Source organism: Artemia sp. Qi Xiang Cuo, chromosome 3, assembly GCF_049724085.1.
Source record: "Artemia sp. Qi Xiang Cuo chromosome 3, ASM4972408v1, whole genome shotgun sequence".
NCBI lineage: Eukaryota > Metazoa > Arthropoda > Branchiopoda > Anostraca > Artemiidae > Artemia > Artemia sp. Qi Xiang Cuo.
Genome location: NC_142796.1, coordinates 84,582,690 through 84,602,356, shown reverse-complemented (window position 1 = coordinate 84,602,356; position 19,667 = coordinate 84,582,690). Strand labels below are relative to the sequence as shown.

The window sequence follows — 19,667 nt, the reverse complement described above, 5'->3', positions numbered from 1 at the left end:
ATGAGCGTGGGAGGGGGCCTAGTTACCCTCTATATTTTATCACTTAAAAAGGGCACTAGAACTTTTAATTTCCGTTCGAATTAGCCCTCCCACGATATTCTAGGACCACTAGGTCGATACGATCATCCCTGGGACAAAAAATAAATAAACACGCATCCGTGATCTTTCTTCTGGGTAAACAAAAATATAAAATTCCATATTTTTGCTGATTGGAGCTTGAAACCTCTGCAGTAAGGTTTTCTGGTACGCTGAATCTGATGGTGTGATTTTCATTAAGCTTCTATAGCTTCCAGGTGGTGTTCCCCCCTTTTTTCGAAAATCAGGCAAATAATTGCGTAACTTTTGATGGGTAAGACTAAACTTCATGAAACTTATATATTTGAAATCAGCATTAAAATCTGATTCTTTTGATGTATCTATTGGTATCAAAATCCCATTTCGGTTACTTTTGAGCCCGGTCGCTCCTTATTTACAGTTCGTTACCACGAACTGTTTGATATTTGGTTTCAATCCGTCGTGACTTGGACAACTTGTGTTTTGCTGGCTTAGTTCAGTTTGGCCACGCGTATCATACGGTGTATGCGAATAAACACGCAAGCGTGGAAGACACAACGATAACCTCTCCAAGTTCCAATGACGTTGATCAAAATTTGGCTGCTTATGAGACAAGGACACACACGTTTGAAAAGATGGAAGACGTACATCGGTATTGGGAGGACGCAAAGTATATTGCTATTGGAACACGGAACACGGCTTGGAACTTTTTGGAACACGGCTTGGAAGTTATGAAAAAGAATAGTTAAGTGAGACGACTCAGCCAATGAAGAAAAAAGTAGCTTTGAATGCTTTCACTAATGTATCCTTTTAACAATATGGATTAACATAAATTTCGTTTTCTTTTTAATCTTTAAAAAAAACAAATAAAACGCTAATTCTATACAATTATTAAGTACGCTTTTGACTCAGAAATTGTCGGCTGTAGTGTACGCAATTTTCCTTTTCTAAAGAAAAATGATGGAAATCATTAGAATCTGGCTCATGTTATGCTAGACAAACTATACATTATGCGGAGCCACTCAAAGGAGGGAGAACTCCCCGGGGCGTTGTGGTCGGGAGGGGGCGTTAATTTTTCGCTTTGATTTGGCTTTTTATGTTTATATTTGAGTCGGGAGGGGGCTCTGTAATTAATTTTTCCACAGGCACCATGATCCCCTAGGACGGCTCTGATATTATGCAGAGAATTACGAGAATCATTTATGTAGAAAAATCTGAACAAAATTATTTCTCAAGTTCCCAACTCGAGTTCCTGCATTATTCACAATGGCCAGACAATCTAATTATTTTTTATAATTATACTGTAATTAGATCAGATTATAATTACACTTTGGCCCTTTACATCTTCGGAAATAATCTATCACTTTGTCACATTCAATTGGGCACTTTTTAGATTGTCTGGTCATTATAAATAATAGCCAATTATTTAGATAGGCCGTAACATTTACATAAACGCACCATCAAACAATAGTCACCCTATGACCAGCGGCGTCAATTGGTGGGCATTTAACCCCTTTGTTTCCTCTCCCCTCAATTTTGAAGAATAACTTTTGGTGGGTATTTTCATTGAAAAATATACTTTTTAATGTCTATTGAAAAAACGAGAAACTTACCCTCAGCAGATTTTGAAAAATACGCTCTGGCCCCTTACATCTTCGGGAATATATGCCACTGACTATGATAGGACCCAAAATGCTTTCATATAGCGTTTAAGAAGAACATTAAAGTGTCACTTGGTATCCAAAATCTAAGTCACTTGTTAGCAAAAACAATAATGGTAAGTACATGCGTAATGGTAAATGATAAGTAAATATATTTCTTATATTTTACAATAATAGCTTGTCATGATGGATTGGAAAACTGATATTGGAAATTTGACCTAAATATTTAATCATTTGAAAAAAACACTTAGCCCTCCTCCAGACCCTAGATACTGAAAAATGCATTTTGTCTCCCTCCAGCCCTGAATTTTAGTGAATCAATTCCACTGTTAAGAATTGTCCAGTTTAACCTTTCCTTTCGAAACTTTACTTGGTCTTCTGATCTTTTCAGTTTTTTTTTATAAAATAATTGGAATTGATTGGCGTGTTTAACAATCATCAAAGCGTATGTCTGAAGGCAAACAAATAAAATAAATGAATTTTGAAGGCGGCGCTCAATTTTTAAGAATTTTGGGAATAGTCAAAAAACTTATAGCACGTCTCCCATGCTTTAAAGCCATGCTGGTGGTCTCCAATCTTCAAACTACCAAGGTAGAACTGGTAAATAAAACTTAAATTGAAATTAAATTTACAGACTAGCGTTGAGGATTTTCAGAATTTTCAGAAAGTCTTCCGTGCTTTAAAAGCTATGCTGGTTTTTCTGCACTGGTAGTCTATAATCTTCGAACTGCCAAATTAGAACTGGTAAACAATCTTCAATTGGAATCGAATTTGCATATCAACGTTGTGGATTCGCAGAATCTTCCAACTGGATATGTAAGAATTTCAAAAATTGTTAAAATCTTCAAGAACGTTTCCCGTGCTTTAAAACCATGTAAGTTCTTCTGCGCTGGTGATCTCCAGTCTTCAAATTGCCAAGGCAGAACTGGTAAACAGCAATCTTCAATTGAATTTGCAGATTAGCGTTGCGAATTTGCATAAACTACCAACTGGATCTGTAAGAATTAAAAAAATTGTCAAAAGCTCCAAGTACGTTACCCGTGCTTTAAAACCATGTCGGTTCTTCTACGCTGGTGGTCTCCAGTCTTCAAACTGCCAAGGCGGAACTGGTAAACAGCAATCTTCAATTGAATTTGCAGATTAGCGTTGCGAATTTGCATAATCTGCCAGCTGGATCTGTATGAATTTCAAAAATTGTCAAAAGCTTCAAGAACGTGTCCCGTGATTCAAAACCATGTCAGTTCTTCTACGCTGTTGGTCTCCAAACTTCAAACTTCCCAGGTGAAACTGGTAAACAACAATCTTCAAATGAATTTGCATATTGGTAGTGCGGATTTGCAGAATCGGCCAACTGGATATGTAAGAATTTAAAAAATTGTCAGAAACTTCAAGAACGTTTCCTTACTCTAAAACCATGCCAGTTTTTCTGCGCTGGTGGTCTTCAAATTTCAAAGTGCCAAGGTGGAACTGGTGAACAACAATCTTCAATTGAATTTGCATATTAGCGTTGCAAATTTGCATAAACTACCAACTGGATCTGTAAGAATTTAAAAAAATTGTCAAAAGCTTCAAGTACGTTTCCCGTGCTTTAAAACCATGTCGGTTCTTCTACGCTGGTGGTCTCCAGTCTTCAAACTGCCACGGCGGAACTGGTAAACAGCAATCTTCAATTGAATTTTGCAGATTGGCGTTGCGAATTTGCATAATCTGCCAGCTGGATCTGTAAGAATTTCAAAAATTGTCAAAAGCTTCCAGAACGTGTCCCGTGATTCAAAACCATGTCAGTTCTTCTACGCTGTTGGTCTCCAAACTTCAAACTTCCAAGGTGAAACTGGTAAACAACAATCTTCAACTGAATTTGCATATTGGTGGTGCGGATTTGCAGAATCGACCAACTGGATATGTAGGAATTTAAAAAATTATCAGAAACTTCAAGAACGTTTCCTTACTCTAAAACCATGCCAGTTTTTCTGCGCTGGTGGTCTCCAAATTTCAAACTGCCAAGGTGGAACTGGTGAACAACAATCTTCAATCGAATTTGCATAATAGCGGTGCGCATTTGCTGAATCACCAACTGGATCTGTAATAATTTCAGAATTTGTCAAAAACTTCAAGAACATCTTCCGTGCTTTAAAACTATGCCAGTTCTTCTAAGCTGGTGGTCCCCAATCTTCAAACTGCCAAGGTGGGACTGTCAAACAAACCTCCATTAAAATTGAATTTGCAAATCAGTGTTCTGGATTTACAGAATCTGCCACCTGGAGCTGTCTTTGATGCTCATATTAGACTGTGATATGTTCCATTTTGATGAGCTGAATATTGAACTGAAGTCAAAATTTGTCAGAAAATTGCCCTTAAAAGGATTTAGCTTTATAAGTTTCTTAAATAACAATAGTCCCAGATGTTGTTTAGAAGTCGTGCATTTATTAGAGTGCACGATTATCCCAGAAATGTCTTTCTTTCAAAAAACCACTATCATTGAAAGGGGCTGTTAAATGAACGCACGAAGTAATTTTCTTTGGGAAAGATGTGTTGTCTTTTTGCACCATAAAAACAACATTTTCATATTAAAAATTAAATTGTCACGTGAAAAATTATGCACGATTAAAAACAATTCCAAACTATCCTAAACAAACTAATGATTTTCACCATTCTGGATAGCATAATCCAAGAAAAGCTGGCGATCGCGGTTGAGGAAACTGGAGTTCCCCCCACTCAAGTTTGTCCCCCCCCCCTCCCCACCCTCCACTACAGACTTCTATTTTTTAAAGAGATTTTGCCTGCTCTTTAATATCTATGAATTGGCGCCACTGGCAATGGGTCTTTGTGGTCTGAGCCCTGGTTCAGTTAGGCGAGTTTCCCGATAATAATAATAATTTGGTTTTCTTTTTAATAGGAGAATTAACTCCACTATTATTTACTTGATCTGACGCTGCTAATTTTTCAAAAAATAATGGTGTAAAGTTTGCTACCAGAATTTTTTGATTACCCACAGATTTGGCGTAAAATGTTTGTTTTTCATTTAGTTGTTTGTTTGGTTGCTTTGAATTCGGGAAAAATATATTTTATTTTTTAAGATTTTTTTCAGGGGGGGGGGGGTCAAATCCCTTAATTCCTCTGGATACAGCCTTCGGCAGCGTTAACCCCTTTTCAGAGGGTAATTCTTAAACTTTACCTTTGTAAAAGGCTGGCTCACTTTCAAAACATGTGTAACCACCCGCGAAACTCGGCAGGAATGTGTCACGGGTAGTGCAAAAAGGTGCGGCATAGCAGAGGTCTACCACGCTTGGTGGAACAACCTACCGTACGTTTCAGGATGTATACAAGGTGACATAGAGTAGGCAACTCCTCAACACTTATCTCAAAGTTAGGAATATAGTTTTGTGTTCAAGGGGATTGGGTATCTTAAAAATCATTTTACGACCCTTAGCGTTGGTTGACCGTCTCAAAGACAAAAAGCTCATTAGCAAATTTCTCAGCACCAGAGAGCAACCCCAAAGAATTTTTTTGTAAAAATTTGTAGGACATCTTAAACGAGTTAACAGTTCGAAAAGCTAACAGTAGGCATCCGTCATTAAAAAATTATAAAATAATTCTCTTTATTTTTAAAATAAAGAAAATGCATAGTCTCTTGCTAATTGTTAAGCAAAGAGCTGCCTAGGGTATTCAATGTACATACAGTATAATAATATGCATCCTGTGTGGGCAAGGCTTTCAATCAAGACGGTTAGAAAAAGAGGGAACTCCCAAAGCTCTCAAATTATTCAAATGATGATTCCTTTGAGCTGATCTTTAATTTTTCCAAGTAGGTATACTAGAATATTTTTAGGGATTGCCATTTCCTGAACTTTAAAAAGAAAATTTGGATCTATTTGGAGTAAATTTGGAGCATTCAGATATTTTTGAAGGGGAGGTGAATTTTCTGTCGGGGGCATTTTCTACTGGGATAATTTTCTGCGGAGAGGAAAATTTCCGGGGGGGGGGGGGGTCCAGGGGAAATTTTACGCTGGGGGGATTTGACAGAATTCCTATACGAAATTCTTTTTATTTGTTTTATTTTCTCTTTACCAACTCAATTTCGGATTTGGATATGTTCCAGGGAAATTATCCGGGGGCTATTTGAAGCGTGTTCGGATTTGTGGTAAAAAGTTTCCACGGAAGGGGGGGGGGGTTGGAAAATTGGGAGAACGATTAGAAGTTAAAGTCTTTTTCAAATCCAAGCTCTATAAGTTCAGGGAAGACCACCCAATCAATTCTAAATAGTTTGGACACACAAACTATAAAAGCCTGTAATCGACAAGATAGGGTGATCCTTTAAGGTATCGAATCCCCTTAAGTGATTTGCGCGAAAAAGAAATACTATATTTGTCTTGTCACTGCTCATTCACAATATATCTATAAAAAACAGCATTTAAATAAAATTTCCCAAAATAGTCGTTAAAAAAGCAGTGCTTATATTTGATTTATTGGCCTCGAAAACCCCAAATCCGACTTTCCCAGTTCAAAATTATTGTGGGTTTGATAGCGGGTTTAGAATTTTCATGACAATTTAAAATAATAGTTTGCTCCCAGTTTTCAGGAGATTTTTTTTTCTGTGTCTAGGCTTGAATACTAATTCTTCTTGGACAAGTTTTGCGTGCTCAGCGCAAAAGACGGATGCCAATCAGCAATAGATTTTGATACGATTCGTTGTGAGAGTTCATTGTCCGCATCCACTCATTTGTGCGTATTTGTTGTTTTTTTTTCGTTTTGTAGTAAATATAAACTTATTCAAATCATTACAATTTGAATATGTGTAAAGATTTTTTAAAAGTAGTTGTAAAAAAACAGATATTTAGACATCATCGCTTCTTACATATATTTACATAATTTCTCGACGTTAAATTTATAGAAGGCTATTCAGCCATTTACATTACAATTAGGCTTAGGAAATCATTTATGGTTAGTTGCTTGATTTTAGGGGTGTCCAGTATCAGGGCCTCTGGTGTCCTCGACACTTAATTAACTTAAACACCCCCACCCCTAAAAAAATGTGAACTAGCAAATCAATTCATTGATCCCTGAGGCACGGCACCCAGGGCTGGTCTCCCTTATTTTGAACGGCACTGGCTGGTACCACCCCCCCCCATAAAATTAACGGAATATGGAAATATATGGGACAAGAATTCAAGTGTCTCTAATTTCAATTCTCTCAACAGGAGATTTCCTGGTGTATTAAGGACAATTTTAAATTACATCTCTGTTTATAATGCCCGTTCATTACAATAAGCGTATATGACATTAAAGGGCGCATCTGACAATTTTACACTACAGAGGATATGCATCGCCCTGTTGATCAGCCCTTTTACAACTTTGCAAATGGTTTTTGCAATTGTATTAGAAGTCAGATATAACCTTTAGGCAAGACAGTGACGATCATTATCATTAATTTTATTACTAAATTATTATTATTACTAAACTACTATTATTAATAAATAATTTCTTAGATCACACTACCTTTCCATTTACAAATTAAACAAATCAAAATATATATAAAAAAAAACAGGTATAATATTAAAAAAAACTTTAAAAATAAGAGATCCGAATATTTCGACTTCACGTCCGGAAGCCTTTATCAATGGAAAAAAATATACAAAACTACTAAACTAAATTAAACATAACATATAAATAAAAGGCAAAAAATAAAACAAAAAGAATAGATGTAATTACGTTAGTTTAAACATGGGGTATGGGTAAATTCTTTAGATAAATATACTATTTTTTTGCTAATTTCATTAAAAGAACCTTGTCTCTGTTTTTACATTACAGTGATACAAGTTACCAGAAAGGCAGCATATATCCTGACTTTATTTGATTTTTGTGCTATTTGCAGTGACGGATAGTTGTCATATTAGATATTATTAATAATGATTATAATTAATATTAATAATTAATATTAATAATAATAATTAATATTAATAATATTAATAATTAATTATTAATAATTAGATATTATAATTAATATTGGATATTATTAATATGTGAGTTTTGTCTTGTTTTTCATCTGTGTTTTTGTTTTGGTTTCTGTCTTTAATTTATAAGTATAAGCCTAGAATTGGGAAACATCAAAGATGCAAAGATAGAAAGAATAAAACAGGAAAAATAGAAAAAAAAACATGTTAAGAAAACAATTCTTACTTCACAATATGCAGAATAATTGAAGTTAAAGAATTTTGAAAGCAATTCCACTATACTTTACCCCTAATACCCCCTCCCATTTTGCGAATACAAATCTCAAATTGTATATTTCCTGTGTTTTTCCATTACTTGATTTTGTAAGCGTTGATTCAGCTTACAAGTACATTCGTTGAAACAAGAGTGACGCAATGCAAAATGTGTGGGAGATATATAATTTGGGCTATATGTTGTCACATCAAGGGGGGAGGGGGATGATTTATAATAGAATCGCTTTTAAAATTTGTTAACTACAATTTGTCTGCATATTGCGATGTAAGAATTGTTTTCTTAACATGTTTTTTTCTCAGTAGCCCCAATTTTGGGCTGGTACATATTTATATATTCTGTTTTATTTACTTTAGTTTTGTATAAAATTTTTTTCCACTGATACAGGCTTCCGGACGTGAAGTAAAAATATTTGGACCTTTCTTATTGTTAAAAGTTATGTTTTATTTTTCACTGTAATTTTTAAAATATATTATCTATTGTTTTATATATATATATATATATATATATATATATATATATATATATATATATATATATATATATATATATATATATATATATATATATATATATATATATATATATATATATATATATATATATATATATATATATATATTTGTATATTTTATATTTTCATTTACGTAGTTTGTACTATTATTACGGCCAACTCTTCAACTGAGTCGAGCTTCAGGCCACATAGGGCCATTGACAGGGGTAATAAACCAAACCAAATGAAATTTTCAACACAACTTTAAGAAAAGCCAAAAAACACTTACGCTTGTATGGATTTTGATAGTGGCCATCTTTCCATGGAAGCCTGGTACTTCATATTCTCGATTTGTTTCTTTAGCATATCCTTATCCATTTGTGCTAGTATTGTAGAATCCATGATCAGATGGTTTCTTTTCTATATATAGTCCTGGAAGTAGCTCCACCCATTATTCGATTTACCTTGCTAGTGTATTGATCCCGGGGAAACAGCCAAATCCCTTGTTATGGTCTATTATGCGTGGACAGTTTCTTGATTTATTATTCACGGGCAATTTTAGAAATCATCTTATAAGAGATAGAACGTGATCGGAGTTAGACTATCATTTAAGATCATAAAGGGACGTAGCCAGACTAGTAGTTGAGCTTGAGGAGGAAAACTTCTGGACATCCGGCCCCGCTCCCCCCCCCCCAAAAAAAAATATGAAATACATATAGATATTTTTTATTTTGTATTGTATTTATACATACATTTTCTTAATGGGACCCAAGAGTATTTGCAAAATTTGCTGATAAGAGCAGATTTTGCTAAGAACATGGTTCAGAGACGACTTCAAGGGACGTTGCTCACCTAGCAGTAGAGCTTTAGGAGGAAAACATCCATATATACGGCCCCCTCCTCCTCCCCCCAAAAAATAAAAAAACACCTATAGATAGTTTTTATTATAATTTGGTTTTATAAAGACGTTTTCTTAGTAAGACGCAAAGGTATTTGCAAAATTTGCTCGTGAGAGCAAATTTTGCAAAGAACATGGTTCAGACTAATTAGATTATAATATGCATATTGTGTATTGTTATGATTTATTATGCGTGGACATTTTTGAAATCATCTTACAAGAGATAGGACATGATTATAAATAGATTATCATATAACGTAGCATGGGCTGCAACCAGCCTAGTGGTGGAGCTTAAGGAGGAAAACTTCTGGAGATGGGGCTCCAATCCCCCCCCCCCCAAAAAAAAACAACAACATCACATATAGAAATGTTTTACAGATTCTGGATTTGTGCAAACGTTTTCTTAGTGCAACTCAAGATCACTTGCAAAGATCATATTTTGCTATTAAGACCTTTTGCTTATTAAGACCGTTCACACTAAGTGTGTTCTATTATGTGTGAACATTGTTATGGTCTTTTGTGTGTGGACATTTTCAAACATCATTTTATAAGAGATAGGATATCAATAGAGATAGATTATCAAATAAAGAGACGCAAGCACACAAGTATTGGAGCTTGAGAAGAAATTTTTTTAGACATCTCCCCCCCCCCCCCCGAAAAAAGGGAGATATACATTACACATAATTTTTTTTCGTTTGCAGGATTTACACAAACGCTTTCTTAGCGGGACCCGGGGCACAGGAAAGCAGATTTTACCTAAATGATGCTTCAGACTAATTAGAATCTATTGTACATACGATACGAATTTATTATGTCAGATAACATGAATTAAATGAGACACTTAATATAATTTAATTATTCGCACTTCCTTGTCAATTTGACACAAATTAATTAGACACAAAATATTGTCGAAAAGACATTCTGTATCGGTCGATAACCACGGGCTTACAAGGCTCCAGTTTGTTCTGGTGCCTTGCTTTATACCCTGTCCGTGCCGATTCAGGGAGCAAGCCTCGTTGCTTGCTTCACTCCAAAAGCTTCTGTCCAAAGGCCATTGTAAGCTGGTTGCGCCTGGCATCAAGTCTTTCTAAGCCTAGGATTTTAAGGCTTTCATCATAATTCGTGAATTCCGAACCTAATATCACACGGGTATCTCTTTTCTGTACATTCTCAAGGTCATTTTTTCGCTCTTTACTTAGCCCCGGATGCAACAGAGCACAAGCATACTCTAAAATACTCAGAATGTACAGTTTATAAAAATTCAATAGTGAAAAATGGCTAAAACCGAATCGCCGAATTATAACTATATTACGCAACGATATATGCGCCTTCTTAGTACTGCTATTTACATGATTCATCCATGACATCTTTGAGTTTTGACGTGATGAGAGGTAAATTATCATAGAGGATATTATGCAATGCAAGGATGCTATTAGCGGAGCTTAAGTCGAGAAAATTCTGAGGACCCCCTCCCCCTCTGCCCTGGAAAAACAAAAAAACATCAAAAACAGATTATATCCTAACTATATCCTAGATTTTTGCACTTTTTTTTCTTTTTTTTTTTTAGTGGGACTCAAAAGTGCTAACAACATTTGCTTGGGAGAGGAGACAATACAAAAGGAGATTTGTTCAAACAAATAATTGTCTATTATGCGTCGACGTTCGTGTGGTTTTTGAAGCGTAAACATTGTTAAAACCATCCTATGAGAGATGAACCACGACCAGAGATATATTGTCATGTAAGTTCACGCTGGATGCAGCCATACCCCTTCCTCAAAAAGTGAGAAAATTACGTACAATTTTTTATTTTCTTCGTATAAAGAACCCAAATGATGACCCAGGTATGAGCATAGAAGACCCACATTTTGTAATAATGATTTCTTAGTGGGACCCAAGGACCCCATCAACCTTTTTTTGGAGAAGGAAATTTTCTAGGGGAAGCTTGAAGACCAGTTTTGGGGCAAGACTCACTCTCGGCTTCCAATGCATAGATATATGTAATTTAACCCCGAATCTCAATAAGCTTAGACTATGCAAGTTCACTCTACTTTGCATTTTAAGTCGTCTTCACTATTATGTTAAATAATAAAAGTTAAATAAAATATTGGTTATTATGAGACTTTAATAGATAATTATCAGTTATTACCCTTCATCTCATGAAGACGGTTAGTTTTTGTCAATATAGCAAAAAGTTCTTCAGGGGAACAAGGGCTTGGAATTATTCTTTTTGCTAGAAGCTATCATATTCTTCAAGAATTAAAAATTTCGCTGCTTATACGCACTTAATGAAAAAAAAGATACAATCCATGATTATCTGCTAAAAAAAAAAAAAAAAAAATAAATAAACCTGCCCATACATACATTAAGAGAAGTACACATATTTGGGCAAAGACACCCGCTAAGCAGTCTTATGTGCAAAGTTAATCTGAAAGTTAAGAAAAGGGGAGAAAGAGATATGACAGACTATGAAAAAAAGAAAAAAGGAAAGGCATGGAATAATAAGTCAATAAGAAAATGAATTAACAAGAACCAAATTGAAACATATGACCTATGGATAAAAAAAAACAAAAAACATAATAGAGGCCGAAGGTTAAAAAAGACATCAAATGCATTATCGAAATTAAAGGAACTACTTTTCAATACTCAATTTTATTTTGTTTCTTTTTTCTGACTGTGAAAAATACCTGCCCCCCTCTTCCTCCTTGTGGGAACCCATGTATAGGAGATGCAGTAAAACTAAAATCGGTTCTTCAGTACCCGGGTTACGCCTCTTTGAATCCAAAGTTTGGGTAGCAGCCTGCTAATTTTGGTACCCACAAAATTTAAAGGTACCTTTAAACGAGGATAAAAATCACCGATTTCGATGATCGAGAAAATGGGAAGAGTGATGTATATTACATGATAGTTGTACAGTTTACCAGTTACCAGTTACAAATACCATACAGGTTACCAGTTGAATCATTACTTACTATAACTGTTAATTTAAGAAAGACAATTAAAGGTATGTTGAAAATAGAGAACACATCTCCGTTGATGAATTACCTCCATATAATGCCTCTCCCAAGATCTAAAAATTTAAAGTCAAAGAATTAAACTCAAATTTTTGCTAAGAAGTATCAATGGTCGCTCTACTTCATATATAGAGAGAGGCTGTCATGTCATCTATTTTTTTTTTTTGGGGGGGGGGGGGTTCCATGGGTATTAGAATGAAAAAAAATACTACTGTGACCTTAGATGCCTTTGAGTCCCGAGTGAGCAAGCTGCTAGCCCAAATTCGAGAAAATTTAAGCTTGAAAAAAAAAATCAACATAGATTACTGGACCAGCCTATCTCTGAAGATGTTGACTAACTGTGAGAAATATTATCAGCCATGGACAAAAATTAAACTTTAAAAACAAATGATAAAACAAATAGGTTGTCCTATGGACACGGGCGTATCCTGGATTTAAGCTCGGGAGTTTCAAAATAAGACTTTAGAAAACAGTTCAAAAAAAATTTTTTGTTCATTTTTGGTACATTTTTACGAATCGGACAACAATTTTGCAGGGGGTGGGGTTTCAAACCCTGATCCACTCCCCCTTGGATACGGCCTTGTCTGTGGATATTTGTTTTGTCCTGTGAACTTTTATCGATTTTTTTTTATTTTTATTCTTAATCTTGCATTAAGGACGGTCGAGCAGAGGTCTCGATGAGGCTACTTTTTCACTTTTTTTCGCTGGCTGTAATTTTCACCGTTTATACCATCATTGCGTTTTAGCTGATAATTTTTGGTATCCCTCGGTAACGCAAGTTTTGTTAAGAGAAATTGCCCGGAAGGCAGCAAAACAACTTAAATCATGGTAATAATCAATCCTCATGTGAATAGATTTTAATCAAAAGCATGCGAATTCTAGACTAGGAAGCTCTGGAGACTAGGGAATTCCCTTAGAAGTCCCTAGGGATACTAGGGAATTCCTTTAGAAGTTCTGGGCCAAGTAAGTTGTCCAAAAACATATTGGCCTCTTGGAATGCATCTAACTCATTGTTGATGTTGCTACAAAATTAGTGCTTTCCAATTGTTAATGAATTCCGTTATTAATAATTTATTACTAATAATTAATACTTAATTTATTCAACATACTTATATTTATTTATTATTTATTTTGTCTATTTATCAAATATACTTTACTTATCAAATATATTTGCTAAAATATTTTATTTACTAATAAAATAAAGTTAAATAATTATTAAAACTTGTCAATACTTTATTAATACTCATTATGACTCCAGCTATTAGCAACTCATCACAGTAAAAAGTAACCTGAGGCCTAGACAGTACACAGACGTATTAATTTCTTGGTGACGTCATGGTTGCAAAAGCATGTGAACCTAGTAAAGAGTGATCCACGATCCGTGATAGCAGAAACTAAAAAATGAATTTTTAATAAAATTTTCTAACGGTTCACATGTCACACACGATGCTATTTTGATAATAGCAAGTCTAACCAGATTCAACTGAACATAAATCGTAATTACGAGAATAAATTTTTGCGAAGAGGTCCTTGAAATTTTTGAAAACTAAAGTTAATTAGAAAAATATACAGTTGAAATCACCATTGTTGAAAAGGTACTGATCGGTTACATAATAAAAACTCGAGAATTTGTGACGCACTCATAAGACAAAAAATAGTCAAGCAACTTATTTAACGAGACAATTCCTTAGGCTCGCTAGGTAAACAGGGGTTTCTCACTTCGTGAACAATATTTCTGAATAGGTTTTTTGGGTTGAGGAGCAAAAAAGGGTACGTGGGTTAAGTTGGGTTAGGTTATGTTACATATTTAATATGCTGCGCTCTGGGCGGCCCACTTTCCATAATTTTCTGTGTGTTTCTTTCTTAATTTTGTTACTAAAGTATTATATTTTCATCATAATTTTTTTTATTTCATTAGCATTAACCAAAATTCACTATAACCGATAAGTGTTAACCAATAAATTCACTATAACCTATAACCGATAAGTACCGTTAAAAATCATATTAGGAGGTGTAGAGTCCCCCCTATTGAATAATAAGGAGGACCACATTACTGCAGAGGTAGCCCTGTTGTGTCTGCTTTTTTTCTCCTTTTTTTGTCACTAAAGGAGGTGTTGTAGAGAATCGGGAGGAAGATCAGTTGAACAAAGACCAACTTATTAACCATTTTGCTTCACAAATTTACCTCGAGGGCTGCGAGGAAGAAGACCCTGCTCCAAAAAGGGCTGAAACCACAGTCTCAGAATTTCCAAGGTAGACTTCCTTGAAGTATAAAAGAAGAAGAAGAAAACGGGGGACGAAGAAGAATTGAAGTATAAAAGAAGAAGAAGAAAACGGGGGACGAAGAAGAATTGAAGTATAAAAGAAGAAGAAGAAAACGGGGGACGAAGAAGAATTGAAGTATAAAAAGAAGAAGAAGAAAACGGGGGACGAAGAAGAATTGAAGTATAAAAGAAGAAGAAGAAAACGGGGGACGAAGAAGAATTGAAGTATAAAACAAGAAGAAGAAAACGGGGGACGAAGAATAATTGAAGTATAAAAGAAGAAGAAGAAAACGGGGGACGAAGAAGAATTGAAGTATAAAAGAAGAAGAAGAAAACGGGGGACGAAGAAGAATTGAAGTATAAAAGAAGAAGAAGAAAACGGGGGACTAAGAAGAATTGAAGTATAAAAGAAGAAGAAGAAAACGGGGGACGAAGAAGAATTGAAGTATAAAAGAAGAAGAAGAAAACGGGGGACGAAGAAGAATTGAAGCATAAAAGAAGAAGTGAATTTTCGAAGTAATACCTTAATTCAGGTTATTGAACTCTCAGACAAATCAAGGAGGCACACTTGTGCCTCTATAAAGAGGCGACCCACCACAATGTTAAGCGATTTCAGGTCCTAGAGGTCGCAGAGAGACGGCGGTAATCGCATTTTGTAGCCCAAGCTCAAACTAAGAAACTTGCAAAATTTCATCCTCCTCCGACTTTATCTTCATGGGGTAAACTGGGCCGGAAGTTTGGACCCTCCTACCACAGCCCCCCTTTAACGTTGTCTGATTGGGCTGAAATTTAGAGGTTAAGCTTTCCTAGGGCCCGGGAGCTTATCGTCGAAATTTCAGCTCAATCCGATCACTCCATCCCTTTTTTCAAAAAACCAAATATAGCCACTTAAAGTTCATCAGCATTTCTTTTTTTTTCTTAGCCACGCCTACAGGTCACAGTTGGCAACGGATCCGGTTGAATGAGGACTCATTCGAAGCAGAATTTGACCTGTTAGGGCCTTTTGATATTTTCAGACCGAAAAAATTATCCCCCGAATTTAAATTTACGAAAAACCTTAGTTTTTTTCAAATAATACAGATAAACAGGTTAGAAATGCTTTGTTATGAAAATATCTGCGCGTCAATTTTCATAACAAAGCATGTCTTACCTGTTTATGTGTATTATTTGAAAAAAACTACGTTTTCTAAAGAGTTAAAGAGGCTGAGTTACAAGGTCAACCCTTAAAACGTACAGGGATTAGGAGGCACAGTTGGGGGGGCTGTTAAAGAGGCTGAGTCACAAGTTCGAACCTTAAAACGTACAGGGATTAGGAGGCACCCTGTACGACGTGATTTGAGTATTCAGGAATTAAAAGCCTTAACACAAGAATGTTCAAGAGCGGGGGTTTGGGGGCGGCAGCCCCCCAACTTCAACTCCTGACACGATCAGCTAACAGTTAGTCAAGCAATAATAAGTAATAAACTGTACAAAAACGTGCAGAAATTATTTGAAAAAAAACTACGTTTTCTAAAGAGTTAAAGAGGCTGAGTTACAAGGTCGAACCTTAAAACGCACAGGGATTAGGAGGCACAGTTGGGGGCTGCCGCCCCCCAAGCCCCCCGCTGTCGCGGCCTTTAAATAAAAAAAAAGATTTAAACTGAAAGTAAGGAGCGACATTAAATCTTAAAACGAACAGAAATTATTCCGTATATGAAAGAGGCTGTGCCCTCCTCAACGCCTCGCTCTTTACGCTAAAGTTTTTATTGTTTAAAAAAAGAGTTGTGAGAAAGTCAAACTTTAGCGTAAAGAGCGAGGCGTTGAGGAGGGCACAGCCTCTTTCATATACGGAATAATTTCTGTTCGTTTTAAGATTTAATGTCGCTCCTTACTTTCAGTTTAAAATTTTTTTTTTTTATTTAAAGGCTGCGAAAGCGGGGGGTTTGGGGGCGGCAGCCCCCCAACTGTGCCTCCTAATCCCTGTACGTTTTAAGGTTCGACCTTGTAACTCAGCCTCTTTAACTCTTTAGAAAACGTAGTTTTTTTCAAATAATCTAGTGAATGAACCGGGAATTATAATTGTTCTGTATAAATATTTTAGTATTAATTTTAACGCTTTAGTATTTCTGCTGATGACAATCGCTGTATATGTCATCGAAATATCCAGACTATTGCATCTGTTTTCCCTGTCTAATAAATGGACTTTTCCCCATTTGAACCTTTATCTGTCCGTCCAGAAGAAGTGAAGTGTAGTAGAAGAAGAAGAAGATGAAAAACACACCAACAACAAAAATAAAATGAATGCGCACTACCTCTTATGTATTCATCCAGCAAAGAAGAATCACTGATTAATATATTATTCTGTGAAAGTCGCAAGGAGGTCCTACAAGTTCTAAATCTAATTAAAGGCTAATATTTTTATGAAACCTTATATTGAAGCTTCCTTGTGGTCTAATTTTTTCTAGAATAATAATTTTCAACTTCATACGAAAAAGGGACACTATAATATGCTTAGCAAATCTTAACTATTTGGACGATTTAGGACAACGCGACTTTTTTTAATCTTCAACTTTTTGATTAAATGCCCTTTAAGAATTATTTAAAATGGCTTTGGTACATTTTTATCCAAACGGTCACATCCATCCAATAAAACCATTAAATTAGCTCATTTGTACACGCCTGGATGGGTCCAGGCTATATTACGAAACAAAGAATAGAAAACAATCTTTTATTATAAAGACTGTTCTTGGAAACACACGCTAACACATAATAAGAAAATGTAACTACGGTCAAACCTGTATGGAATGTTGCAGTTATTTATTTTTTAACCTGCTTCTTTTTTGTAGTGCTAATTTAATACATTTGTATCGTATTTCTTATTAACAAAAATTGAGCAATTAGCTGAATTTATAAATTATATAATTGAATACTAATAATAAAACCATTAAACAATGATTAAAATAACAGTCTTGTAGCTATATTATAGTAAAGTAATTGAACATCAAGATAACGTAATTAGTAATTGATAATATAAAATAGTAATAGAGAAATATATAATGATTAAATAGTCAAATTAAGGGCCAAAATCCGCTTCTGGGAAAAACACTTGGGTCAAGCTAAAAATCCGGCCCTGGGAATGGGCTTGGCCCTCTGAAAACAAAAATATTACTAAAAGTGAAATATTTCATAATATTCGTAAAAAAATGCACTGAGTTTTTCTGGTAACCAAAAAATGCTCCCTCCGGAAAAACAGTGCGCGCCCAGCCCTTGGGAACATTTCTGCGGGTGCCTATGGATAAAACGGACTAAAACAAAATATCTTAAAACTTATAGCCTATAAATCTATTTAATTAGCACTCACGGGGGGGGGCAAGTTATGCCAGTAGCTTTGTTTTTAGCAGGATTTAAATGGGAGTATTTCTTAGTTGCCACTAATTATACACTTCTTTATGTCATCCCTTTCCAAGGGGCTAATTTACCCCTTGGCGACACCTGTTCAATAGAAAAAAAATCCGTTTCGCAAAAAACCTATTCAGTAATTACTCAGCTATTAATTAAAATTCAAAATTGTCCTATGAGAAAAACAATGAACGTCGTCGACGGTTTCAAAGTAAAATGCTAAAGCCGTGTATTTAGACCCCGGCGCCACGCCGACGAATCGACCGAACGCCGCCGACGAGAGTTCCGGTCGAAAGTTGCCGGCGTGCCGAAGGCACGCCACCGTCGGCAAAGGGGGCGGCGTTTGGTCGACTTCAAATTAATTTTGCAGCAACTCTTTATTGCGTCAACCACAAAGTCGGAGCTTTTTCTTCTCGTGTGGTTTAGTATTTCCATTTGCCTGATTAGAAATCAAGCAGGGCTTGTACTATTCCCGAATTTTCGGGTATTTTCCCAAAAATCTATGCGTCACCCCGAAAAACAAATTTGGTTCCCCGAATCCCCAAAAATCACGTAATCACGGTGCCACCCCTAGCGATTTATCACCAGTGACTTTCACTGCCAAATATTACTTTGCATACCATTATTCTTCACTACTCTCTTGTTCATTAATTTTCGTCTCTTTTGTTTCTTTGCATAAAAACCAGAAAGATGCAATATGCAATTGCAAATATTGTAATATACACAGTTCTTCATATGTTGACCAAAAAAATCGTCTTTATGAAATGAGCTTGTCATTTCTAATGCAGTCTCCCAATCGCTGTTTCTTACATCATTCGTTGTAAAAAATTTTACTTTCAAGCTTATTAGAATTCTAAAACGCGTCCACTACTATACAGCTTCAGCCTTCAGTTGGATTTTGAAATTGACAGCTGACAGATTGTTTCTACAGCTGAATTGTAAGTTTGCAGATTATTTTTTTTTGCTGTTTTTAGATAAGATTTTCTTAATGTTTAATACTCAATTGTTGAACGCCTGACAGAAAATACAATCTTCTTTCTGAAACAATTTTACCCCCCCCCCCCCAAAAAAAAAACCATTATATTGAGACAAAAGTGAGCTACAGCATAAGTTATTTACAAGGTTGGTGAATTAAATATTTAAACGGAACCTAATCCAAAAATTTGCTTCATAAAAAAATCGGAAATTAATGCCTATAAGGGGGGACAGAGGGCTATAATTTTTTAAATGATAATACCTAATTTTTTTTTAATGAAAGCCGGGATGCAAAAAAGTTAATTATTTTTTTTATTTAAAGCAGAGACGTTATCCTATCAAGGTGGTATCCAGAGGGGGGGGGGGGTATCATACTTAAATGATAATACCTCGATTTTTTTTTGAAAGCAGGGGTGCCAATAAGTTAATTATTTTTTTTTATTATTTAAAGCAGAGATGGTATCCTACCAAGATGGTATCCAGAGAGGGGGGTTTTAAAGGGAGTTATTATATTTAAGTGGTAGTACCTTGATTTTTTTTTTATTGAAAGTAGGGATGCCAAAAAGTTGAAAAGTTGACAAAAATTAAGAATATTTTCGTGAGTTATACTTGACAAAGCACTTGCATAGTTTTATCGTCCAAGGAGAAATGGACATATGCGTCCAAACCGTTTTTTTTCTTATTGATGAAACAGGTTTACTTTGAAAACAT

The 19,667-nt window shown here is 35.3% G+C and overlaps 1 protein-coding gene across 4 annotated transcripts in view; it reads right to left on the bottom strand.

Moving 5' to 3' along the window:
- Ggamma30A (guanine nucleotide-binding protein subunit gamma-e) overlaps positions 1-19,667 on the bottom strand; it is a 224,381-nt gene that overhangs the window by 4,138 nt on the left and 200,576 nt on the right. For 3 of the 4 annotated variants that reach the window (XM_089086683.1, XM_089086684.1, XM_089086682.1), the window contains exon 2: positions 8,720-8,862. In XM_089086683.1, coding sequence (XP_088942809.1) covers positions 8,720-8,832 — 113 coding nt within the window. In that variant the 5' untranslated portion in view covers positions 8,833-8,862. Of the gene's footprint in view, positions 1-8,719; positions 8,863-16,894; positions 16,919-19,667 lie in introns of those variants that run through there. The other variant, XM_089086681.1, reaches the window with a different exon arrangement.